Here is a 27,446-nt window from a genome sequence, read left to right on the forward strand (position 1 = left end):
TAAAGGTAAGTCTGTTTTTATATTTTTTTAAAATAATTTTAAAGTGCAAGTAAAAAACTTTTGACTAAGGTTACATCACTTTTGCCGTAATTCATAAAGAGCTTTTTTTGATCCATAAGAAACAGAAGTGAGCTGAACAGCAAAATTAGTGTCCTTATATAAACCAGTCATTAACTGGTGATTGTCGTTAGTGATTTCTGACAAGACAATCAGGTTCCACTGGTGAGCTCGGTTAAGGAATACAAATCCCCCTGAAGAGAAAACTATGAAGCATGGTGCCACGTCAGGGAACATTTATTACACTTTCTTCACCAGATAAGTGACTGGTTGACAGAGGTAATTTGGAACCTTTCTACACTTTAAAGACATTTGGTCCACTTTGGCATTTATTGCAACCTCTCTATTAGGATGCCTTCTCTTAGTATCCTTCAAAGATACATCATTCTGAACCATGTGCTTCTGAGTGACAGTCAGCTTTCCCCCATCATCTAGTTTAAAAGCTGCGCTATCTCCTTTTTAAAAGTTTTATTTGGGTCTATTTCTTCTTCTTGTCCTGTTGAGAAATGGGCTCTGCTCAAAGAACTAGTAAGGGTGGGACTAAAAAGATTTTTTATATTTTCCCCTTACCCAACAAGGAATAAATTAGGTAAGGGGATCGGATTGAGAAGGGTGGAAATATGACATTTGGAGGGGTGAGCATAGTGCATAAAGTAATTGGCTGAGGGAGAGGGTTGGGTGTAGGGTGTTTGTGATTTGGACAGGGTTTACATTTTTCAGGGGTGTTCCCACCATGTTTTTCCCACACAGGGTGGGGAGGGTTATGTGCAGTGTGGGGTGTGCAGAGTGGTCAACATTTCTTTTTCTTCCTCTCTTGTGCTGCTTATTATCAAAGTAGGCACATTGGGCTACTGTGCTTGCTGGCAGGTGTTTTCATTCTTTTACTACCTCTCAGTGATTTGTAGAGAAGATACTGTTAGGAGGAATAAGAAGGAATTTGAGTTTGTAAATAGTAAAACTTGTAACACTTGTTGAGAATGGGGGGGTGGGGGGGGGGTTGTGTGCCCTTGGGCCCCAGCCCGGGACCAGACCATCAGGGCCGAGCCGAGGGTTGACGGTGGCTCCGCATGGCTAACGGGCTGACCCTCTGCCAGGCCTGCAAGCTCCCAAGGCCAACATCCAAGGATGTTGGAAGTTGAATGGTCCTCCGACCATTCCGAGCCCTTTCGGACCTGCTGCGAACAGCATGGAGCAGCAGGCCTGGCCTGAGGTTGAGGGCAGACTGAGGCCTTGACACGAAGACAGGACTATGGTCGATGCGACGGCATCGCTGACAAACACTTAGCTGATGCGACGGCATCCTTGACAAAGACACTGGGGTGATGCGACGGCATCCATGATGAAGACACTGGGTTGATGCGACGGCATCACGAGGAACTTGACATCCAAATAGGCAAAACACGAGGCATGGACATTGGCACTGTCTCTCAGGGCGCCCTACTCAGGCCACCCGCGGGACTGAGTCGTGGACCACCCTGTCCCACTATGCGCCCTACACAGCCCTTGCAGGCTGGTCATGGACCACGAGGAGAACGGGACAGCGCAGGAAATGTCCAGGCAGAGAGGGACTCCAATGACGAAGCCGGTGTCACCCGAAGCTCCCTCTAAGGCTGGCAGGAATGGAGGCTCAGGAGCACAGGACACACAGTCCACCTGTGAGCTGGTCCACTCAGGCACAACCTCATCCGAGGGACCCCCGGCCTCACAGGTACTGGAAGGCTCAAGAGCACTGCAGACCAAGACGCAGGGAAGAACATCCTGGACAGGAAGACACATCAGGACATGGAGGAAGACGATTAGAGATGTGAATCGTGTCCTCGATCGTCTTAACGATCGATTTCGGCTGGGAGGGGGAGGGAATCGTATTGTTGCCGTTTGGGTGTGTAAACTATCGTGAAAAATCGTTAAAATCGTGAGCCGGCACACTAAACCCCCCTAAAACCCACCCCGACCCTTTAAATTAAATCCCCCACCCTCCCGAACCCCCCCCAAATGCTTTAAATTACCTGGGGATCCGGCGGTGGTCCAGAACGGCGGCGGTCCGGAACGGCCCCCTCAATAGAATCGTGTTGTCTTCAGCCGGCGCCATTTTTCAAAATGGCCGCCGCAAAATGGCGGCGGCCATAGACAAAAACGATTCGACGGAGGAGGTCGTTCCGGACCCCCGCTGGACTTTTGGCAAGTCTTGTGGGGGTCAGGAGGCCCCCCCAAGCTGGCCAAAAGTTTCCCGGGAGTCCAGCGGGGTTCCGGGAGCGATTTCTCGCCGCGAATCGTTTTCGTACGGAAAATGGCTCCGGCAGGAGATCGAGTGCAGGAGGTCGTTCAGCGCCATAAATTTTTCATCGAGCAGCTGCATTGCTTTGCTGTTCAATTTATACATCCCAACATGTTTCGACTTGTATAAGCAACTGCTTCCTCTACTATCCCCTATGCTTCTTAACTTATTTAATTCTGCCCAGACAGGTTTGTCAATGGATAATCTCCTAGATGTTAAAATAATCGTTTTACCTAAATTAAAAAAAAAAAGGACATTGACTTGGTTACCTGCAGTTCCTACTAACCTCTCTCTCTCTCTCTCTCTTATCAACTCAGATATTAAGATATTGGCAAATAATTTTCAGTTGAGACTAGAGTCACTTCTCCCATTTTTGGTTCACTTCACTCAATCTGGCTTTGTCAAGGGATGGGTTTCCACTATCAGTACAAGGCGAGTATTTTATATTGTATGCTAGACACGCCAATAGAAAGTCCCTAGTCTGAGTCTCTCGTTGGATGCTGAAAAGGCATTTGACCGAGTTATGTGGCCCTTTATGTTTTGGAAAAAATATTAATACTCAACTGCCTATATCAACTGGGTCAAGGTATTGTATCTTTCACCATACCAGAATAGTTGTTAATGGGAATCCCTCTATGCGGTTTTCAATTCTTTGGGATACTTGTCAGGGGTGCCCTCTGTCACTTCTTCTATTTAATTTGGTAATTGAACCAATGACCCAAGTGATTAGACAGTCCCCCAAAATCAATGATTTTAAAATAGGGGATTCACATCATAAGATCTTGTTATACATGGATGATGTCCTGTTATGCATTACTAATTCCAGTGATTGAGCTCCTGCCATTCTATCTATACTAATGGGGGTAGATCTTTAAAAAGTACGTTGGATTTTATAAGATACGCATGTAGTCGCGCGTATCTTATAAAATCCGGGGTCGGCGCGCGCAAGGGGGTGCACATTTGTGCAACCTGCGCGCGCCGAGCCCAGCGGCGCTGCCTGTTCCCTCCGAGGCTGCTCCGATTTCGGAGCGGCCTCGGAGAGAACTTTCCTTCGCCCTCCCCCACCTTCCCCTCCCTTCCCCTACCTAACCCACCCCCCCCCGGCCCTATCTAAACCCCCCCCACCTTTGTAGGCAAAGTTACGCCTGCTTTCAGCAGGCGTAACTTTGCGCGTGCCGGCCAGCAGCCCCGCTCGTGTTCCAGTCCCGGCGTTTCAGGGGCGGGCCCGGGGGCGTGGCGCCAGCTCGGTGGCGTGGTCGAGGCCTCCGGACCAGCTCCCGGGCCCGCCCCCGAAACGCCGCATCGTTTCGGGAACGCCCCCGGACACGCCCCCTCCCGCCCCTTTTCGAAAGCCCCAGGACTTACGCGCGTCCCGGGGCTTTAGGGACGGGAAGGATTTACGCGCGCAGGGCTTTTAAAATCCGCCCCATGGTGTTTAGGGTGGCGTCTGGCTACAAATTGAACTTTAATAAGTCAGAAGTAAACCCAGTGAGCTCAAAGCTGATTATTCCTCCATGCCTTGTAGGTCTCAAGTTACAAACTTCAAGGCCAAAAACATTTTTTTGGGGTGGGGGGGGAGGGTTCACCATTATTAGAGGTCTTAAAGACAAATATTATGTAAATTTTGGGGCTGAGCAGAAGTCAAGGAATGATTTACCGGTGGCTTGGTCTGGCCAGATAAGTGTTCTCAAAATGAATATTCTGCCGTGACTAACATATCTGTTTCAGCATGTACCTTGTCAAGTTTCTAGCCAGACATTTAGGGAACTGAATAGATGGATTTCCAGCTTTATCTGGGCCAACAAACCAGCTAGAACAGGGCTTCATACTTTTTGGTTGCCATGCTTTAAACTGGGAATGGGCTTTCCTAATTTACAACTTTATTACGGGGCTGCTAGATTAGCACCAATAAGGAATTGGTTGCAGGACAAGGGGTGAGGGAGGGGAGCGGCTTTATATAGAAAGAACCTTTTCCATGGAAAAAGAGTGTGCACATTTAGTAACCCTTCTGTCATCACATCCTAGTGATAGGAAAGTTAGTGGGGCTGTCCAATTATAACTTATATTTTTTCAATCTTCAGGGAAGTTTGTAAGAAGCTGGGAACAGGTAAAGAAAGAGTTTCTCCTTTATCACTTATTTACCGCAACCCCACCATATCCTTGCATATTCTGTTCGACAACATGGATTCTTGGGATGTCCAACGCTTATTGGGCAGGTTTGGGCCTTGAATCAGATGTTACTTTTGAACATCATGTGCGGTAATGCAAAACTCCCTGTTGAAATTAAAAGGCGAAGGTCGGATTCCTAGTCCTCTAAACCTTGTGGAATTTGTTCTCAGCAGGCCTGAAGAGAAGAGTAAAGGATATATCCGGCCCTTATTGGAATTTGTTAGAAATTCTGATAGGCGAGGTCCCCAATCCAGATATGGAATAATGAATTACTTCTATAGTTTTAGATTCAGGTCTTCAAGGTGATTTCACAGATTTCTGGGCAGGAGCTTTCCATCTCTCTTGAAGTGGTACTTTTAGCCTATTCGGATTCTTAGTTTCTGTGATGCTGAAAAGTTTGATAGATCAATTACTATTAGCTTCTCGATTTGCTGTTGCCCAATTCTGGAATGGCATACTTGTGTTGAATCACTGAAAATCTCAAATATTTAAGATAGCCCAAATTGAAAAGTTGTCACACTGTCTCAAAGGGTCTCTCCACTTCTATGATTCCATTTGGGAGTGGTTCTGGACATACAGATCTATGCATTCTTAGTGTGTTCATTTTTATTTATGAATTCAGTTTTTGATAGCGTGTTTTGCTTCTTCCCTATGATCTGGGAAGAGGAGGAATAGCCTAGTGGTTAGAGCAGTGGACTATGAACCAGGAGACCATGGTTCAAGTCCTGCTGTCACTCCTTGTGACCTTGGGCAAGTCACTTTACCCTCCATTGCCTCAGGTACAAAAACTTAGATTGCCCTCTGGAGATAGAGATATACCTACAGTACCTGAATGTAAACCAGTGTGATATCTTGATTGAGATCAAAAGTCGGTATATAAAAATAATAAATAAATAAATCTGTTCACTGGAATGTTTTACAATTGCTGCTTGGTTATACAGTGACCCTTTGATAGGTGGATGTTGTTTATATCTTGGTTGTCATGGCTGTCATATGTTCACTTCCTGTTTACTTTATAAAATAAAAAGTTAACAAAAAATGAAAAAACGTTATACCTGTTGATAGGCACATCTACTTAATTGTGACCAAACCGTTTTGCTGTTTATACCTTGCTGAAATAGATATTCTTGGCATATCTGCAAACAAAAAGAAGTTGACTTAGGGAAATAACAAACATAAGGAAATAACAGTTGCAGTAATAGGAGAGAATATATTCTGGCAGACAAATACAAAGAGCAATAGCAATATTAATCCTTTATTAAATACAAATATTTCTGCTGAATTACAGTCAGGGAATTTTCAAAAGCCATTTAATCAAGTAAATCAAGCAATTTTCAAAGAGCCTTTTTACCCTTACCCAAGTAAAAGGGCTCTATGAAAATTGCCCACCCTATATGTGGTTAAAAGTACAGTTGTGCTCATATGTTTACATACTCCTGGCAGAATTTGTAAGATGTGTAACATTTTAAAGAAAACATGAGTGATCAGACAAAACACAATTGTTATTTTTAATGTGTTTCAAATTAAAGTATTATGCATCACAGACAAGCACAATCATAAACAAACCACAGCAATAAAGGAAATAATATAATGGTCTTGTTCAAAAGTTTGCATACCCTTGAATGTTTGGGCTGATAGTATTCACTAAAGATGACACACACAGGTTGAGATGGCAATGAAGGGTAGGTATACACACACCTGTGCCTTTTTTGATTACAATTATACAATAAATTTCTTAGCTCTTAAGAAATCCTTGGGCATGTCATCCAGGGCTACACTGACTTTGGTAATTACTGAAGCATGGGGAAAGCATAAGAACTGTCAAAGGATTTGACAGTTCTTATGCTTTTCCTGATTTAAAAAATTGAAGTAGTTCAATTTTTTAAATCAGGAAAAGGATCTAAAAAATATCCAAAGATTTGAAAATGCCAATCAGTACTGTTCAAACTCTGATCAAGAAGTGGAAAATTGGAAGACCAAGAAAGATTTCAGACACAACTGCCAGGAAAATTTGTCAGGATGCAAAGAAAAACCCGCAAGCAACTTCTACCGAAATACAGGCTTCTCTGAAGCAAAGTGGTGTGGTGTTTCAGCATGCCCAATAAGGAAATACTTGAACAAAAATGGTAAGAGTTGCATGGTAGAGTTGCCAGAAAAAAGCCATTTCTGAACCAACATCACAAAACAGCCTGCTTACAATACACTAAGTAACACCTAAAGAAGCCTCAAAACTTCTGAAACAAAATAATTTGATAAGACCAAAACTGAACTTTATGGTCAGAATCATAAACGCTATGAAGAGAAACACACCTTCCTTACCATGAAGCATGGGGGTATATGAGCTACAGCGGCACAGGGAATTTAGTCAAAATTGATGGCAGGATGAATGCAGCATCTTATCAGAAAACACTGGAGGATAATTTGCATTCATTGGCCAGGAGGCTGCACATGGGGTGTCTTGGACTTTCCAACATGACAATGATCCAAAACTTAAGGCCAACTCGACCCTTCAGTGGCTGCAACAGAAGAAAGTGAAGGTTCTGGAGTGACCATCACAGTGCTCCTGACCTCAACATCATTGAGCAGTTAATGCTAGTTAGTCAAAGAATTTACAGGATCTGGAGGCTTTTTGCCAAGAGGAATGGGCAGCTGTACCACATGAAAAAAAGACTGCAAGCCGTCACTGTTGCAAAAGGGGGCAATACATGATATTAAGAACTAAGGGTATGCAAACTTTTAAACAGGACCAATTTTATTTTATTATTTCCTTTATTGCTATGGTTTGTTTAATGATTGTGAAATTCTGTGGCTAAGGAAGGTGCTATGGACATTGCCCATCTTAACTTCAGTAACATTTTTGACACTGTACTGAACAGAAGATTGGCAAGGAAGCTTAATAGTGTGTTCAATGAAAATATTTTCTCCAGTTTGTTTTAAATGTGCTGCTTAATAACTTCATGGAGTGTTCCCTAGTTTTTATATTATTTGAAAGAATAAATAACTGATTCACATTCACCCATTCTGTTCCACTCATGATTTTCTACACCTCTAACAGCCTTAACCTCTTTATTCTTTCCTCATAGAGGAGCTGTTCTATCCCCTTTATCATTCTGGTAGCCCTTCCCTGTACCTTTTCCAGTTCAATTATATCTTTTTTGAGATGCAGCAACCAAAATTGCACACAGAACTCTAGATGCAGTCTCATCATGGAGTATTACAGACGTATTATGACTTTCTCTGTTTTATTCTCTATTCCTTTCCTAAAAATTTCTAACATTCTGTTTGCTTTTATGACTAATGCCGTGCATTGTTCTGAGGATTTTAAAATATTGCCCACAATGACAGCCAGATCCTTTTCCTGGGTTGTAACTCCTAATATGTAACCTAGCATCATATAAGTGGAGTGTGGTTTACTTTTTCTTAGGGGTGTGCATTCGTTCCCTACGAATTGGCAAGCCACAATGTATAGGGCCATATTCGTTGTATTCGTGGGGAAGCGAAACGTATCGCGATTCCCCACGAATACAACGAATCTTCGCTGAATTATTCAGCTGCCTAAAGGAGACAATTTAAACAAACCCCCCACCCTCCTGACCCCCCCAAGACTTACCAAAACTCCCTGGTGGTCCAGCAGGGGGTCCGGGAGCCATCTCCTGCACTCACACCCTCGGCTGCCGGTATTCAAAATAGCACCGATAGTCTTTGACCTACTATGTCACAGGGGCTACCAGTGCCATTGGTCAGCCCCTGTCACATGGTAGGAGCAATGGATGGCCGGCACCATCTTGTGCTCCTACCATGTGACAGGGGCTGACCAATGGCACCGGTAGCACCTGTGACATAGTAAGGGCAAAGGCTATCGGCGCCATTTTGATTACTGGTAGCCGACGGCCCGAGTGCAGGAGATCGCTCCCGGACCCCCGCTGGACCACTAGGGACTTTTGGCAAGTCTTGGGAGACCCTCCTGACCCCCACAAGACTTGTCAAAATTCCAGCGGGGGTCCGGGAGCAACCTCCTGTTCTCGGGCCGTCGGCTGCCAGTATTCAAAATGGCACCGATAGCCTTTGCCCTCACTATGTTACAGGGGCAGACCGGCAGCCCCTGTGACATAGTGAGGGCAAAGGTGGCCCCTGTGACATAGTGAGGGCAAAGGCTATCGGCACCATTTTGAATACTGGCAGCCGATGGCCCGAGAGCAGGAGGTCGCTCCCGGACCCCCGTTGGACATTTGGCTAGTCTTGTGGGGGTCAGGAGGGTCCCCCAAGACTTGCCAAAAGTCCCTGGTGGTCCAGCGGGGGTACGGAAATGATCTCCTGCACTTGGGCCTTTGGCTGCCAGTAATCAAAATGGCGCCGATAGCCTTTGCCTTTACTAGGTCACAGGGGCTACCGGTGCCATTGGTCAGCCCCTGTCACATGGTAGGAGCACAAGATGGTGCCGGTCATCCATTGCTCCTACCATGTGACAGGGGCTGACCAATGGCACCGGTAGCCCCTGTGACATAGTAGGTCAAAGGCTATCGGCGCCATTTTGAATACCGGCAGCTGAGGGTGTGAGTGCAGGAGATGGCTCCTGGACCCCCCGCTGGACCACCAGGGAGTTTTGGTAAGTCTTGGGGGGGGGGGGTCAGGAGGGTGAGGGGTTGTAGTTAATTTAATTTTAGCCGGGAAACGAATAAGAATTAACGCATAAACGTATCTGCCCCCCAACGAATACGAAACCCGAATGCAACGTATGGCGTCCCTCTGCACATCCCTACTTTTCCCTATGTTCATTACTTTGCACTTGTACACATGACATTTCATCTGCCATTTGGATACCCAATCTCCCAGCCTCACAAGGTCTTCTTGCAATTTCTCAAAATCCGTCTGTGATTTTGCTATTCTAAATAATGTATGTCATCTGCAAATCTGATCACCTCACTCATCATTCGCTTTTTCTAATAATTTATAAACATTAAAAAGCACTGGTCCCCGCACAGATACCTGAGGCACTCTGTTTACCCTTGTCCACGGAGAAAGCTGACTATTTATTCCTACTCTCTGTTTTCTATCTTTTAACCAATTTGCAGTCCACAATAGGACATCATCTCCTATCCCATAACTTTTTAGTTTTCTCAGGAGTCTCTCATGGAGAAGTTTGTCAAGCACTTTCTGAAAATCTAAATACACTATAGGGTGGATTTTCAAAGGGCTACGCGTGTAACCCCAAAAACCCGCTCCTGCGTGCACCGAGCCTATTTTGCACAGCCTCGGCGATGCGCGTATGTCCCGGGGCTTGAAAAAAGGGGCAGGGAGGGGCATGGCCAGAGGCCTCCGAAGGCCTGCTAGGCCAGGGAATCGTGCGCCAGCACTCGGCCGGCGCGCGCAACCTACGCCTGCCCAGAGGCAGGTGCAACTTAAATAATAAAGGTAGGGGGAGGGAGTTAGGAAGGGCTGGGGGGCGGGTTAGATAGGGGAAGGGAGGGGAAGGTGTGGGGGAGTGAAAGGAAAGTTCCCTCTCAGGCCGCTCCGATATCAGAAAAAGTGATTTTGGAGCAGCCTCGGAGGGAACGGGGAAAGCCATCTGGGCTCCCCTAGGGCTCAGTGCGCGCAAGGTGCACAAGTGTGCATCTCCTTGCGCATGCCGACCCCGGAGTTTATAACATGTGCGCGGCTAAGCGCGCATGTTATAAAATTGGGCGTAGATTTGTACGCGCCGGGTTGCGCGCCAAATCTACGCCCGCGTGTAGGCTAGAAAATCTGGCCCTATATCTACTGGATCACCATTATCCACATGTTTATTAACTCCTTCAAAAGGTGTAGCTGAATGGTGAGGCAGGACTTCCCTTGTGTAAATTCATACTGCCTAGGTCCTATTAATATATGACTTTCTATGCGTTCAGTTCTAGAGTCCACAATTTTGTAAGGATGGAAATAGTTCATAAAGAGAGCAGTTTTCAAAAGAATTTCTGCGAGTTTTTAAAAACTGACTACCTGACATGCAGGTAAACTTACACGTGTACATCTTTTTGCATAGAAGTTTACTTGGGAGCAGAAGCAAACGTGGCGGCAAAATCAGAGAAGGGTTTATACTTTCATGCACAATTTTGGATTTTAAAAAGTTGTGCATGTAAATTTTCATTGGAAATTTGTGTGGATATTTTAGGAAGTGTAACTTGTTCATATAGATGTGGTGGGATAATTTTTAAAGTCCATTTTGGTGTAACTTATGCACATATTTGCCAGCTAACTTATGCACGATGTTGCAAAAAATTAACTCCAGTAGGGCTACTAATATGAAATAGGGCTGCAACTTAAATCCTACAAAGAAAGGCTTAAGACACACAAAATGTGCTCGCTGGAAAAAAGAAGAGATATGATGAATATGATAGAAACTTTCAAATATTTGACAGACTTCAATAAAGTACAGGAAGGAGAAATTTTCCATAGAAAAGGAAAATCAGAGACAAGAGGTCATGATAGGAAAACAGCAGAGAGGAAGGTTCAGAGAAAATAAAGAAGGCATTAAGGTATCTGGAATAGCTTACTAGCAGTGGCTATTCCAAAACTCTGAAATAATTTAATATGCTTGCGATATGTGAAGAGTGAAGTGGTAACTGCAGGTTGACTGGGGGGAGGGAGGGGCAGGTTATAACAGATAGAAAGAAAGGGCTTGAGTGTTTGCTCAGGCATATAGAATGTTAAAGGGCCAGAGAGGAGAAAATACAAGCCAGCAGGCAGAGAGTGGTAGTACATTTGTATCAGGCTTTCAAGCAGGCTGTGGTAACTTGTATGGAGCAGCCATGGTTATAACCCTAGCATCAACCAGGAATGGTTGGTTGGATATTTTAGAAAACAGCCTCCCTAGTTTTGGTGGCTTTGTGGATTAAAAAGCTTGCTGGCAAGACTTGAAAGGGGACCTTGGTGTTGGATTAAGTACGGGACTTGTAAGAACCAAAAAGGAAGAAGGCATGGCCTGGAAATGCCTACCAGTAGACATGGAGCAGTGTAAGATAATTTAAATATACTTGGGTCAGAACTATGTAGTGGTAGGAACAGGGTTGAGAGTTTAGAAAAAAAAGACACGGGGGTTTCTGGTGTTTAAGTATGGGAATGTATGTTTATCTACCCAAAGTGGTAGAGAACTAGATGACACAACTGTGCAGTCTGGCTGGACCAATCAGAATGCCTCTGCTGTCATCTACTATGTTTACAACTAGCAATCTATGGAGTAAATTCTGCTCAAACAGCCCCCACAGTACAGGGGACCCAAACGAAAAGGGGATTTGATGGCTACTGTCCGAGAACAGCTGATTAGGGCTGGCACCTGGTTGTAATCTTCAGGCAGCAGCAGTAACAGTGAAGAACAGTGTGGTGCTGTGACCTGACCCTGTGGCAGCCCAATCCCCTCTCCATTGTAGATTTCCTGTTACCAAGAAAACCCATGAAAGGGGCACAGTCATGGAAGGATTTGTGAATAAGTCTCATTCACTAGCTCCATACTGATTTTCACTCTTACTGCTGTCCCTGTTGGGCCCTAGATAAGTAATAAGGAGATGAGGGGAGGGCATACCCAGAAAGAGACCATGGGTTAGAGGGTAGCTGGAAATGAACACAGGAAAGGTCCATGGTGGAGAGGGAGGACCCAAGAAAGGGCTATAGGTAATGTAAGGATAGAATGGAAGATGACCTAGGAAGGGTATGAGGGAGAGGACTCAAGAAGAAGTCATGGGAGTGGGAAGGTAGATGAGGATCCCGGAAGGGACCATGGGGATATGGGAGGAGCAGGGGCATTGCTAAACACTAGCACATAAGGTCTGTGCCCTGAGTGTATGCGCCTGTTCCCCGAATGTTGCTTTCTTTGTACCAGTCTATACTCCCTTGCACTTTTAAGAGGGTCAGATGGGTTGGTTCTACCCTTAAAGGTCTAGAGACTTGCAAGCCAACTGTGAAGGCTGAGGAGAAGCACTGAATCTTCAAAGGGGCTCAGAATTTGAACTTATGTCACTGTAGCAATTTTAGTTTTATTATCCTTGTTACTACAGACTAATGAAGTCTATTTCCTGCATAGTTGGATTTTGCCCATTGTATAAAGGAGACAATTAGATTTATTGCAGTGAGAGAGGCTAAGTAGAAAGAGTTAATAACTTTAAATACTCTGGGGCAGATGTATCAAAGTTCAATTCCAGTGTTTTACCAAATAACTATCATTGATAAATCTAGAGAAACATTTGAATTGGAACAAATTTTCACATTATATCAAAGTCAGAGTGTTTGGCAATTGAATTACATAAAAATAGATATTAATACTATTGCTTATGTCAGATAACAATTTATTGAGATGTGTTAGAGGTCAAAAATACAATTATTTTATTTTTATTGGAAAAAAATATAATTACCTTAAGTGCATCAGTTAAAGATAGTCTATCATTAGCATTTCTTTTTGCCATATTCAGAAGAAGTTTCTTTAGTTTTTTAGGTAATGAAAGCTTTCGATTAGGTGAAAAATTATATTTTGCTGCTGTCCACAAAATTGCTGCTACACCATAAACACAGACCTGTTAAAAAGTTAAAAGATATATATTTATCTTTGCAAATGTCCAGAGCTTTTTTTCTGACACACAAATCCTACCCAATACCTAACAGTCTGAATTTGTCTTATTTACATGAATCTGATCAATTCAGTCATGCTGCAATCATTATTCTCCTATACAGGGGACCTAAATTCCTGGGGCTGTAGAGAAATTCTTTCAACTCTTCCTGATACATATGGTTAAAAATTTTGCATTATAGGGTTGATTTTCTGAAGGATTTACATGCATAAAACTCTTTAAAATTCAACCAGCTATATGCAGCAGCAAGAGGTGTTTCGGGAGTGCAGTTAGGAAAGGGAAATGATTTATGTGCATACTTTTAATTCTTGAAAGTATACATGTAAATCTACATGCACAAAGTTACACCTGCTCAGAAGCAAATGTAACTTTGTGTGTGCGTGCTCATGTATGTACTGGGGCAATCCACAAATTTTCAAAGTAGACTTATTTGCATAAGTCCACTTTGAAAATCTGGGTAAAAATCTATGGGCTGTTTGAAAATTACCCTCTATTGGCTTGATTTCCAAAGAGCTTAATACACACAAAAGCCTGTCTTATGCATATAAGACAGGATTTTGTGGAGAGAGCCCCAATGGCTTTCCCTGTTCCCTCCAAGGCTGCGCCGAATGCATATAATACAGGATTTTGTGGAGAGATAAATTGTGCTTTAAAAATCAATTCAGAAATTCTCTGAATGTGCGAAACCTGATTTCATGTGCACTTTTACCTACAGTTGAAGTAGGTGTTCCAGGGAGCAGAGTTGGTGCAGGGAAAGGATTTATATGCATTTTAGATTTTTGAAAGTAAGAACATAAATCTATATGCACAAAGGTACATATGCTTGGGATTTTTAGTATACTGTATTCATTTCATTGTATGTTTTAGGATTTCATTGTATGTTTTAGGATTTTGCATTTGACTGTTAGAGCTCTTACTTATAACAGGTGTTCTCCAAGGACAGCAGGCTGTCAGTCTTTACACATGGGTGACAACATTTGATGGAGCCCAGCACAGAAATGTAACTTCAAATTTTCTAGAACATTGACTGTGCCTCACTGAGCTAACATACCATGTGTCCACGCAGGGGCCTCTTCAGTCTTGTACCATAGCCTATACAACTAAAGGCGGGCAGGATTTGTGAGGACTGACATCTTGCTGTCCTTGGAGAACACCTGTTACACATAAGCAACTCTGTTTTCTTTAAGGACAAGCAGGATGGCAATCCTCACACATGGGATTCCCCAACTATAGATTGCACCAAACGAAAAAAGAAGAAAAAATAACAAGTGCCAATGGGCCCGGCAATATTTTTGCTGGCAAGAAGTCTTTTTTCCATATATGCATGTTATCCCAAGGGGCAGCCCGGAACAAAAAACAATGGGTCCTAAAGGGAAAGGAGTTGGGTTCTAAATCTCAAACAAATTCCATACAACAAACTGGCCAATCCTATTGTCGTGCCAATTGTTCCTATTCAAACAGTAGTGAGATGTGTATGTGTGGAGAGAACGCCATGTCGTAGCTTTGCAGATCTCCTCCATAGGTACTGATCACAGGTGAGCCATTGACACTGCCATGGCTCGGACAGAGTGAGCTTGAACAAAGCCTACCAGATTCAGACATGCCTGGGCATAACTGAAGGAGATGCAGTCTGTTAGCCAATTAAATAAAGTTTATTTGGCAATAGCTATGCCAAGTTTGCTGGTATCAAAAGAAATAAAAAGCTGGGTAAACTTTTTAATGGGCTTTAGTCCATTCCAGGTAGAAGGACAAGACTCTTTTGCAGTCCAAATTGTGCAGTGCTTGTTCACTGTGGTGAACATACAGCCTGGGAAACAATGTTGGAAGGATGATTCACTGGTTAAGATGGAATTACACCACTTAGAAAAGAATTTAGGATGGATGCACAGAGCCACCCCTATCATGAGGAAACCTGGTATAAGTTGGATAAGTTACTAGAGCCTGGAGCTCACTGACCCTGCATGCTGAAGTGACTGCCATAAAAAAAACCAAATCTTCCAGGTTAGGTACTTTAAGTCACAGGAATGCAGCAGATCAACGGGAGCTTTCATCAGCTGGGCCAATACTGAGATCCCAAAACACAGCGGGAGGTCTGTTAGGAGGCTTCAAATCAAGTAGACCTCACATGAATCGGAAAACTAAAGACTGCACAGAGATGGGTTTCCCTTCTACTTGCTGGTGATATGCTCCATTACACAAAGGTGAACCCTCACTGAGTTGGTTAAGAGAACAAACTTAGACAGATATATATACCTGGGAACTTCTGATTTCCAGTCACCCTGATTTTGTCGTGAAGTAGAGGAAAGTGGGGGAGGGAGGGCGGAAGGGGATTGTGGGGTCAGTAACAGCATGTAAACAAACTTCCTTTCCCATAACATACTAACACACTCACATGTTCACTCACACACATATACATGCTCAATATTACACACATGCTCACTCCTCATTCATCCAGATACATGCACTCACACACAATGCTTGCACATATTCGCTCCTCTCCCTCTTCCACACACACACATATAATTGCTCACTCACTCCTCTCCCTCCTTCCACACACACACACACATGCACTCTCTCACAAACACATGCACAGTCAATTCTCTTTTCTCACCTCAATCCTGATTAAGTACAGCAACCTCCTCTTTTCCCAAGACTGAGGGACCAATGCTCCTTTATTTCCTTCTTCAGCAATACGGCCCACGCTGCCTGTTTCATTTTCCCTGCATGGGCCCAATGCTACTGCTCTTCCTGCATCTGCTCAGAGGGACCAATGTTGCCATTTCTTGTTCCCCACCAGGGGGAGGCTGACACTGGTCCTCTTCATCCTTCTGCTGAGCAGGGTCAGACGATCCTCCATGTCTTTCTTCTCTACACGGCCCTTACAATCCTCCTCCTTCAGGACTGTGCTGCTCCAACCACTCTTTATTTTCGGCAGCTTTTTGCAAGCTGGGCACCTGGAGTTTTTGGGTATTAGCCTGCAGACCCAGCAAGCTGTTCAGAATTCTGGAGTCTCTGGGCCAAATCTGGAGATATAGAAAGTATTCAAGAGGTTTTTGGGAATTGCAGGAGAAGGAATCTAGAGCCTTCTGCTCACACCACAGGGCAAACTCATTTAAACCAAAGGACTTCCTAGTGGAATCCTTTCTTGAAGCTAACAGAACTCGAGACACATCATTAGGATGCAAGGTCAATCTCTCAATATCCAAGCAGTGAGAGCTAGGGACCTGATGCTGGGATGGTGGAATCTGTGTTGAACCCTAGTAATGTGATCTGGAGAAGTCCTCAGCCTGATCGGTTCCCTGATGGATATCTCCCTGAGAAGAGGGAATCAAATCTGTCTTGGCCAAAAGGAGGCTATGAGGAACAATCTACTGGACTTCTTTCAGCTTCAAACAGAATATTCGACATTAGTGGTATTTGAGAATATGCATACAGAGAACTCCAATGTAGGGTGAAGGAACTGGAGGTTAGTTTAACCTGTGCCCTTTTTATGGAACAAAAGAGCAGAGCCTTTCTGTTCAGAGGAAAATGATCCACCACTGATGTCCGCTACTACTGTCCCCATTGGTGAAAAATCTGTCTTGCTACTCCTCGGTCCCAGTGACCACTCATGTAGTTCCAGGATTTGGCTCAATATATTCCCCAGAACATTCTCCACACCTGCCAGCTACATGGTCCTGAGAACCAACCATCCATTGAGAGATGGCCCAGTCCCACAGCTGGACAAGTCTCCTGACACAGGAGGTACAATCTTGTTCCTCCCTACTTGTTGATGTAATACATTGCAACCTGATTGTCCATTTGAACTAGGACCACTTTGTTGGCTAGCCAATCTTTGAATGCTTTTAAGCACGAACCAAATCACCCTCAGCTCCGGGAAGTTTTTCTGATGACTCCTTTCCTGAGCAGACCAAAGACCTTGGATGCAGAGCCCCTCTACATGAGCTTCCCATCCTAGGTTGGACACATCTGTGACAAGGACAATTTGAACTGGAGAATTTGAAAGGGCATATCTATGATCAAATTGGAATTGTCCCGCTACCAGGACAGAGAGTCCTTTAGCAGTTGTATGATACAGATGCTGTCTCATAGATCCTGAGTGGCCTGTAGCCATGAATCTGAGGTTCCATTGGACTTTCTGCACAAGGAGACATATCAAGGGAGTGACATGTATGGTGGACATGATAAGCCCCAACATTCTCAACATGTCCCATGCTGATGTCTGCTAACTTGTTTGAATTCTTTCCACTGTGGATATTAAAGTGCTAGCCCTTTGTTGAGGAAGAAAGGCTTTTGCCTGAGTCATGTCCAACAGAGTTCCAATAAACTCCAGTTGAAGTGATGGGCTCAAGTGGGATTTGGGATAGTTGAGAATGAACCCTAATAACTCCAACACCCAGATGGTCTTGCACATCAATTCTGTGGCACCTGTCTGCAATGTACTCTTGGCCAGTAAATCATTCAGATAGGGGAACATATGTACCCCAGCTTGTGTAGGTACACCACCACCACAGCAAAGCATTTGAGGAAGATATGCGGGACTGATGCTAAGCCAAAGGGCAGTATGCAGTATTGGAGGTTTTGGTTCCCCACCACAAATCTGAGATATTTCCTGTGGCAGGGGATTATCTCCATGTGGAAACATCTTTGTGATTCAGAGAGCATATCCAGTCCCCGTTTTGAAACAGGAATTAAGGTGACAAGGGAAAGCATCTTGAATTTTTCTCTCTTGAATTTGTTCAAAACTCTTAGGTCTAGGATGGGACAGTCTCTTCCTGGTTTCTCTGAAATGAGGAAATACTTGGAATAAAATCTCCACCCTCATTCCCCTGCTGGAATGGGTTCAACTGCTCTGGTCTATAAAAGGAAGGACAGCTCCTTTTGAAGCAGTTGCTGATATGACGAGTGACCCTATTCTGGGTCCAGAGGGCAATTTGGAGGGTACCCAGTAGATTTCATTTGTACCTTCCTCTTACAATGATGCAGACCCACTGGTCTGAAGTTACACTGGGCCAATAGATTATGTAAAACTTCAGTCTGTCTCCAACTGAAAGATCCTTTGGCATGGGTATCAGGATGCAGGCTATGCTTTCCATGATCTAGTCAAACCCCATCCCAGGTGTTGATTGGGAGTGCTGGCTGTGTGTTAGGGGCTTGCTGTTGCCTTGGATGAGCACCTGGGGCCTGTTGTGCTCGGGATCAAAGGGTGGAGGATAACACTTCCTTGGGTGGAAAAAGTACCTTCTCATCCTCAGCCTGTTTCCTCCTGGAAGTTGAGGGTGGTTCTGGAGTGGTAGTGGAGAGTGACTGCAGCATTGCAGTATTCATGGATCTGTGCCACTGAAGCTTTCACCTCATCTTCAAAGATATTCTCTTTAGTATTAGTAACTACTGCAAGTCTTTCCTGGACCTCAAGCACCAATCCCCTTGGCAGAGGCTCTGGACGATGTCTCGAAAACATCAAAAGTCAATCGGCCCATGCGTTTTTCACACTCCATTTTCTTGTCCAACAGTGAATGGAGAGCATCTTGCCATTTCTGAGAAAGCTGTACAGCTACCCCTTGCATCTGCTTTAGTAGGTCCCAAATATACTGGCCCATGCAGAGCTGGGTAAGAGGCTATGCAGGTGTTCAGTATAACTCTCTGAAAGACCTTTTTCCCAAGAATGTCCAAGATCCAAGACTCCTTCCGTGAGGCACAATGGAATTTGTCATCTGCCACTTGACTCTCTTCAGAATGGATTCAAGCACCACATATTGATGTGGTAGCTGTCTGGCTTCAAATCTGGGAGCCTTGGATGAGGTAAACCACATTCGCCTTCTTGTTAATGGAAGCCACAGAAATAGGGGTTCTCCCACATACCCATCTGCATGTCCTGAATGATTTTGTGGACTAGAACTACCACAACTTCCTTAGATGGCTCCACAAACTGGAGATGTCCAGCATCTTGGTCCTGGTTTCATCTTTCATCTGTAAAGTACAAGGAATGGCCTCTGCCATTCTCCAGACAAAACCTGTGAAGGACAGGTCTTCAGGAGGTGACTTCTTTCTCTCTCTGGGGGAGGAGCAAGATTGGAGGGAATACCGACTCCTCTTCAGAGGAGTTAAACAGAGTTTAACATGCAATAAACACTGTATATCATGTGAGATAGGCAATATTTGGGCCTAAAACCCGCTCCTATTAAAATGAGCTACTTTGCATGGCATCCTATGCTAATAAAATAATGCAGTTGTCTTTCAAACTACCTATTCTTCCATTTTGAGGTATGAGGGTTTCAGGGGATGGGGTTTGGAGCTACCCCCAGTTTACCAGGTTCTTTATTTATGGTCTTATCTTGGAGGGGGGGAACACTAGACCCCAGGAATATTTTATTTGGACCAGAGGAAGGGCAGAAGGAATGTGGTTTGTTGGGGAGGGTTGAAGGAAAGGGGGAAGAACTTTTTTGCATACACGGGGAGGGGTTAGATGAAGCATCGGGCCATCACAGCACAGTTTCACTTAGACTTTTTTGCCTCTTTGAGGGAGGGGGGCCAGAGCTGCCTTGAAAGGTGGCATGGGGGACAGATGAGGTTCTCCAAAAACCCCCCAAGTTGATGAGGTCTTTTGGGCCTCTTGGCCCTTTAACATGATGGCAACTCCAGCCGTGCTGGGCCACCATTGCACAATTGGACCCTGTATCATGGCCCTATTTTTTTTTGGGAAAATTTGGTTCGGTTTTCGGGTTCCCCAAACCAGAACGAATTAGGCAATTTCATTGAAATTGCCTAATTCGTCCTAAACAGTTGCACATCCCTAGTAAATTTCCCCCTTAGATTATAAACCCCCTATTTGGATGAGCTGCTTTGCATGCATTTGAAAATGTTATGCATGCAAATATATGCAAAACAGCTCAACCAAATAGGGGGTCTTTTTTTAGGCCAAATATCACATGCTATCACCATGATATAGGTTATCAAGTAATAAACACTGTTTTTTGCATGTTAATAGCTTAGTATTGTTGCGTCAGGAGGTGGACCCTTGGCCTAGTGCAGGATTGGTAGGCTCCCTGGTCGGACCCAGAGAGCGCCTGCCACCAGAAGGTGGAGCACAAGAGGAGACAGAGGCTAGCTTAGAGCTTTGCTACTAGCAACCCTAGGTAACCCCGGGTTGAGCCGGGGGTACCTAGGGTTGCTAGTATCACATAAGACCACCGGGCCACCTGGTCTTAGGTGGGCCTTGCAGGATCTCCTTGATAGGAAGTTCAGGGGTGTGCCCACCATGATCAAGGGTGCATGGTCGAATCTCAGGCCAGAAGAGGAATGTATGGCAAGGATCAAGGCCAGATTCAAGGAAGCGTGGTCAGCCAATGCAAGGGTCAGAGCCAGTAGTCAGTCCGCGGATAGTCAGCCAAAGCAGAGGTCATGTTCCAGGAGGCAGTCAGTCATGGTTGAGTTCAGGCAGGGGTCAGTTCCAGGCAGCGTGCAGACGTGGTCGGTAATCAGGCAGAGGTCAGTTCCAGGCAGCAGGCAGACGTGGTCGTAGAAACAGGCAGGCAGCGATCAACATAGTCAAAGGGAAGACGAGGTCAGTACAGAGAAGACAGTCCGAAAGGTACTACCTGGGGAGACGAGGAGACAGAAGGATGCTGGAATATAAGGACGCTGGAACAGGACTGGAATGAGACTGGAACAGGACTGGAACAAAGGCTGGAATGAGACTGGAACAAAAGCTGGAACGAGACTGAAATGAGATGCAAACTAGAAATCACTAGGATCGACCTGATTGCCAAGGCAAGGAAGCCAGGGTAGGAGCTTCCTGTTATAGTACAATCAATCAGGGCGCACCGCAGAGCTGGGATCCGCCCATGGCCCTTTAAGGTGCCAGGCGGTCCACGCGTGCGTGCGCCTAGGGGCGGGGCTGACGCCACGGAAGACGCCAAGCACCGCCGTGAGGCCTGGCTGGAGGATGAAGGCCCGGCGACTCCTGCCGCTGGACGCCGAGGCCTAGCTGTGCTTGCCATCGCTGCAAGGGAGGACGACCTGGGACCCCCGGAAGAGCTGGAGAGGTGAGCAGGCCTGGGCACGGGCCGAGCGCGGACGGGACACGCAACAACTAAAGCTTAGTAAATGACCCCCTAAGTTTTTACCTAAGGCAATGGAGGGTAAATGAGTTAAATCTAAATAAGGAGCTGATATTCAGCTGTGGAGCAGTAGTTAAGTTAGGCAGATATAGCTATCTGGCTAACTTAATGGGGATATTCAGCGTGTGACATCAGTTAGGTGACTAACTCTGAATATCTGAGTTGGCTGTATAACTTATGCGGCTAACTCTGCTCTGCCTGGAAATGTCTCCCACCCTCCTCTGGAATGCTCCCGACTTATGCAGCTAGAATTTAGCCTCATATGGCTTTGAATGTAGTCAGTTGGCCATTTAGACTGATAACTTTTCAGTTATCTGTCTAAATGACTTTTGAACAATCGACCTCTAAATGGTTTGTGGTTTTATGTATTTAAATTCTTCCACTCACTGACCTAGTTTATTTGGACACTGTTTCTGATTCCAACCACATCTGACTTTATGTGTTAGGGTTTGGGTAGAATTCTACAAGGCAATGTAGTTATTTTATCGAGCAATGTATGATTTTGGGGTTTGTCTGAATGTGTAGTGTTAATTGATGAATTTTAATGATGACTTATTTGCTTATATGAGGAATGGTTTGTATATAATGTATTTTAATAATGTTTATAAAGTGCATTTGACCAAATAAGTTCCTGTAACATTTACTGATGCTTGTGATCCACTTTAAACATGGAAAATACTTGTTAAAGCAGAATAAAAATGCCTATTTAAATTATATGAAATTGTTGAATCCTTTGGTTATTTGCATGCTAATTTGTGTTGCTGTATTTTTTGCATATCCAAGTTGTTGTGCCCCACCTTGGATGAACAGTCATTCAAAAAGGCAGGTAATAAATCCTAATAAATTTGTATCAGGTTTTATTTGTAATTTATTTTGTGTTACCTGATTTCCCTGTTTTATGTTCTATTTTGTAAACCACCTTGAGCTATTTTTGGAAAGGCAATATAGAAGTATGAATAAATCAAATAAATAAATAAATGTAAGCATGCAATAAAACCAAAACAAGAACTTCAAAATTACCTTTTCAGTAACCAACCCTTGTTCTTCAAATTCAGGAGCCATAGAAAATGCATCATAACAGTCTGAAAAAATAGAAAAGATGGTTTTATTCTCAATCAGAACAATGGGAACAAAAAAAAAAAAATCTTACCTGCATCTTCAGGAACAGAAAAGAGGACTTCTCCATGGGAGTCAATCATCACAGTATCTAGGCTTAAATAAGCTGTAAAACAAACACAAGAAAAATGTTTGCTTGTAATTATTATTGCTGGAATCAAGCATGCTAGTATGATTGAGCACTATTACACTCTTAGCAACAGTGGCAATAAAACAATGTTAAGCTATTTCATGGTTTTATTGTAATGCAATCATGATAAATCCCAAGAATAGAGAAAGGCAAAAGGCCATATTGCTAGGTTAGTGCCACAATTACCTTCAGTTTTCACTTATACACAGTAAAAGATGCCTTAGGTAATGCTGCTAAAATGTGCTGCCCAGCCACAACACAAGCAGACATAGAAATGAGAAAACTGCAAGCAATGCAATTCAAAAATTAAGTGAAAGGACTAGCTAAATGTATTTTGTTTAAAAATCTTATATTCAACAGCCCAAGCGATACAGCTGTTCTGGGTGGATTACATAGACATTCATTTAAAAGAAAATGACAATTTAAACATCTAAAAACAATATTTCAAATGAACATAATTATATGAATAAAAACATATCCAATAAAACATTAATTAAAAGGCTTCATTCAAATATAAAGCTTTGTTTTCTAAAACAAAAAACCTGTCTTGTTCTGCTCTTCATTCTGCTGGTAACCCATAGCACATGATGGTACCCAAATACAAGAATGCTCAAATTGAATGAAGCCTGCTGCAGCTTATAGGCTTGCTAGAGAGGAAAGTCTAATAAATTAGTACAGGAAGATCTTAAAATACGAAAGGGATTACAAAACTGCAGTTCCTTACTTAAGAACTTGGAGGCATCTGAATAAATCATTTTATGAATATTACAATTTTGAATTCAGTACGCCATTGCAGAAGAAGCCAATGTAATTCATGTAATACAGTCACATAATGGGGTAGATTTTATAAATCTACGCCCGCGCGAACAAAAGTACGCAGGATTTTATAAGATACGTGCGTAGCCACGCGTATCTTATAAAATACGGGGTCGGCGCGCGCAAGGGGGTGCACATTTGTATACCCCCTTGCACGCGCGCACTGCCCGTTCCCTCCACCCCCCGCACCTTGCCCTCCCTTCCCCTACCTAACCCCCCCCCCCCCCCCGGCTCTATCTAAACTCCCCCCCCCCCACCTGTGTTTTAAAAGTTACACCTGCCAGAAGCGGGCTGCTGTCGTGCGATTCCCCGGCTCGGGACCCATTTCGGAGGCCTCAGCCATGCCCCCGAAATGCCCCCGGGCCGGCACCGTGCCCCCGACACGCCCCCCCCCTAGCGAAGCCCCAGGACTTATGCGCGTCCCAGGGCTTGGGCATGCCGCCGAGCCTAAGCAAAATAGGCTCGGCGCGCAGGGGAGTTTTAAAAGGCTTACGCGCATAACGTATGCACGTAACCCTTTTAAAATCCGGCCCAATATGGTCATTTTGAAACCTACTATCAATTAGCCGAGCTGCAGTATTCTGGATTAGTTGTAATATGTGCATAACAATTAAAAATTGTTTCAGTGGAGATGAGAATATTGAGGCTTTTTTTTTTTCCCCAACTCCAGCAGTTTTTCTCCTGCTTCTTTGGAACCAGCCTCTACTAAGTTAAAACACTGTAAATTTTCATTTGCAACTACAGACAAATGCAAAGTGATGCATATAGGGAAAAATAACCCCAATTTAGGTACACAATGCTAGTCTCACATTACAAGTGACCACACAGGAAAAGGCTCCTGGAGTCATTGTGGACAGTACGTTGAAATCTCAGCTCAGTGTACAGCAGCAGTAGTCAAAAAAGCTAACACAATGCTAGGAATTGTTCAGAAAGGAATGGCAACCCTCCCCCACCCCCCCCAAAAAAACCCAAAAACCATAACAAAAAACCAGGGAACATTTTAATGCCTCTCAATAGGTCTATGATGTAACCGCACCTTGAGTATTGTGCGTAATTCTGGTCACCTTTTCTCTAAAAGGATATAGCGGATTTAGAAAAGGTATAAGAAGAGCACCAAAAATGGTGAAAAGGATGGAACAGCTCCCTATGAAGAAAGGTTTAACAGGTTATGGCCCTTCGGCTTAAAGAAGAGACTACTGAAAGGAGAGATTTATCAAGAGACATGGAAAAGATATATAGGGAACATTTATTTACCCTTTCAATTAATAATAGGACTACTGGACACTCTTTGAAACTAACAGGTAGTAAATTTAAGGCAAATTGGATAAATTATTTTTTTCACTCAATACACAATTAAACTGTGGAATTTGTTGCCAGAGGATGAGGTCACGATGAGGTTTGGACAAGTTAATAAACAGTTAACAACTAGGTGACTCCAGGAAACCCAGTAATTACTGCTGGGAGAAACAAGACAGGGATAGAGGGGAGAATAGTAAAACATAGAAATATGACAGCAGAAAAAGACCATACAGCCTACTAGAGATGTAAATCGTGTCCTCGATCGTCTTAACGATCGATTTCGGCTGGGAGGGGGAGAGAATCGTATCGTCGCCGTTTGGGTGTTTAGAGTATCGTGAAAATCATTAAAATCGTGAACCGGCACACTAAACCCCCCTAAAACCCACCCCCGACCCTTTAAATTAAATCCCCCACACTCCCGAACCCCCCCCCCCCCAAATGCCTTAAATTACCTGGGGGTCCAGCGGCGGTCCGTAGCTAAATCGGGGGAAGGGGGAGGGCAGGAAAACCGGCACACTAAAACACCCTAAAACCCACCCCCGACCCTTTAAATTAAATCCCCCACCCTCCCGACCCCCCCCCCCCAAATGCCTTAAATTACCTGGGGGTCCAGCGGCGGTCCATAGCTAAATCGGGGGAAGGGGGAGGGCAGGAAAACCGGCACACTAAAACCCCCTAAAACCTACCCCCGACCCTTTAAATTAAAACCCCCACCCTCCCAAACCCCCCCCCCCCAAATGCCTTAAATTACCTGGGGGTCCAGCGGCGGTCCGTAGCTAAATCGGGGGAAGGGGGAGGGCAGGAAAACCGGCACACTAAAACACCCTAAAACCCACCCCCGACCCGACCCGTGTTGGTCTATGGCCGCCGCCATTTTGCGCCATTTTGCAAAATGGCGACGCAGAATGGCGCCGGCTGAAGACAACACGATTCAATTGCAGGAGACCGTTCCGGACCGCCGCTGGACCCCCAGGTAATTTAAGGCATTTGGGGGGGGGGTTCGGGAGGGTGGGGGATTTAATTTAAAGGGTCGGGGGTGGGTTTTAGGGGGTTTTAGTGTGCCGGTTTTCCTGCCCTCCCCATTCCCCCGATTTACGATTTTTTGATGATAAATCGGGGGAATTGGTATTGTATCGTGGCCCTAACGATTTTTGACGATTTAAAATATATCGGACGATATTTTAAATCGTCAAAAAACGATTCACATCCCTACAGCCTACCTAGTCTGCCCATCCCCACCAACTAATTCATCTTTACAAAAGATACGATACAAAAGAATGAAAGGTGTAAAGTGGTGATGGATGGAAGAAGTGGAGAAGGAAAATCGGGAAAAGTGAGAAGGAAGGGAAGCAAAATAGCTGAATAAAAAAGAAGAGTCACGGAAAGAGAATTACCATAGAAAGAAAAACAGGAAAAAGTCAGGCGATGCCAGCTCTGGCTGCTTCCTCTTCAATCCTGTGGGTCATATCAATGGGACAGCAGCTCTTCTGTGGCCCCAGGGGGCTACATCAAGACATTTGATGGGGATGGGTAATTTGTTGATAGTTTTAATTCAGTCTTTGTGGGCCATATCTGGACTAGGAGGCAAAACATTATAGTCTCTTTCTTCTTTGGTTGCAGGCAGTAGCAACAGGAAGAGAATGCTCCATATGCCACCTCATCCACAGGTCTACTGCACCTACTGATAAATCCGGACCTGAAGGAACCTACTGCAAGCATTCCCTTAAGAAGTCAATAGGTGATGATGCTGAGTGATGGCAGGGACTCCCTACTTCCTTAGGACTGTAAATGCTACCTCTGTAGCTCTTTTAAATTCAGTCAACCAATGCACTCATAAAATAAAGTAGATTTTGAGTTCAATAATATATTAGGAATTGTTTCAAAGGATGTTTTTCAACTGTGGCTAAGACAAATATGAGACCACTATATAAAATCATTACTTTCTTAAAACAAGATTCATATAGAACAAGCAATTTGCAATCACACCAAAATGTTACTATGTAGTGCTTCCTATTTGCTTTTGCAATAACTGGTACATTTTTATCCTCTATAGAAATGATGATTATAAAATGTTTTGAAATATTGTCTTGTGGTAATGGAATATGTTTCCATATATGCTGGACTTAATCATGCATTAAATGAGTGTGGTTTGTGGTACTTTTGTTTGGAAGTTTGAATTCCCTGCTGCTGAGCTGAATTTAGTGTCAAACTCCTGCTCAGGTTTATGGCAAAACCTCAATTACAATATAAGGGTTGATTCACCCCTAGAAGTTTTAACTCCACAAAATGAGTAAGGCAGAATATCTGGTCCACTGGAATATCCATGATCATAAGAGAGGCCATTTGGCTGCTACTCAGTTTGTTTTCAAAAAATGAAAACATTATTTGCAAAAGTTTTACAAAAATCTTTCAAGTGAGCAGGAAGAGAAGTCTTCCTATTCTTTCCATTATCTGGCTGCTCTCTATTTTTGCTCCTGCCCCCAAAGGGTTATCACCCACATAGATATGCAGCTTTTATTTGCTTTCTCAGGATCTGACCCAAATGTATTTAATCCAGCTCACAGCAGAAGTCTGTCTAGCTTTCCTTTCGCCTGGGTGACTCCCATTGTTTTCTATAGTAGGAAAGCAATTTTAATTTATCTGTAATCAGGGTTCTTAGTAGACCTCAGGAGGAATTAGCCATACACACTGCTTTGTGAGCCTTCGGTGTCTCCCAGAGTTTAGACTTTAGTGAGGTAGAACACTCTCCAGGGAGGCAGGCAGGTGTGAAGCTTGGCTACTTCATCCTGCTGTCTGTAGAGAACCCCGTTTACAGACAAGAAAACTTACTTTCTCCATCAACAAGCAGGCATGAATTAGCCATAAACCAT

The 27,446-nt window shown here is 44.1% G+C and overlaps 1 protein-coding gene across 8 annotated transcripts in view; it reads right to left on the reverse strand.

Annotated features, from left to right (window-relative positions):
• The window catches only part of KNDC1 (kinase non-catalytic C-lobe domain containing 1), a 283,690-nt gene that overhangs the window by 190,275 nt on the left and 65,969 nt on the right, over positions 1–27,446 (reverse strand). For all 8 annotated transcript variants that reach the window (XM_029609968.1, XM_029609973.1, XM_029609974.1 and 5 more), the window contains 4 exons: positions 22,366–22,437; positions 22,236–22,297; positions 12,883–13,041; positions 5,557–5,637 (listed from right to left, as the gene is read on the reverse strand). In XM_029609968.1, coding sequence (XP_029465828.1) covers positions 5,557–5,637; positions 12,883–13,041; positions 22,236–22,297; positions 22,366–22,437 — 374 coding nt within the window. The remainder of the gene's footprint in view (positions 1–5,556; positions 5,638–12,882; positions 13,042–22,235; positions 22,298–22,365; positions 22,438–27,446) is intronic.

The sequence above is a fragment of the Rhinatrema bivittatum genome, chromosome 7 (assembly GCF_901001135.1).
Source record: "Rhinatrema bivittatum chromosome 7, aRhiBiv1.1, whole genome shotgun sequence".
NCBI classification, from domain to species: Eukaryota; Metazoa; Chordata; class Amphibia; order Gymnophiona; family Rhinatrematidae; genus Rhinatrema; species Rhinatrema bivittatum.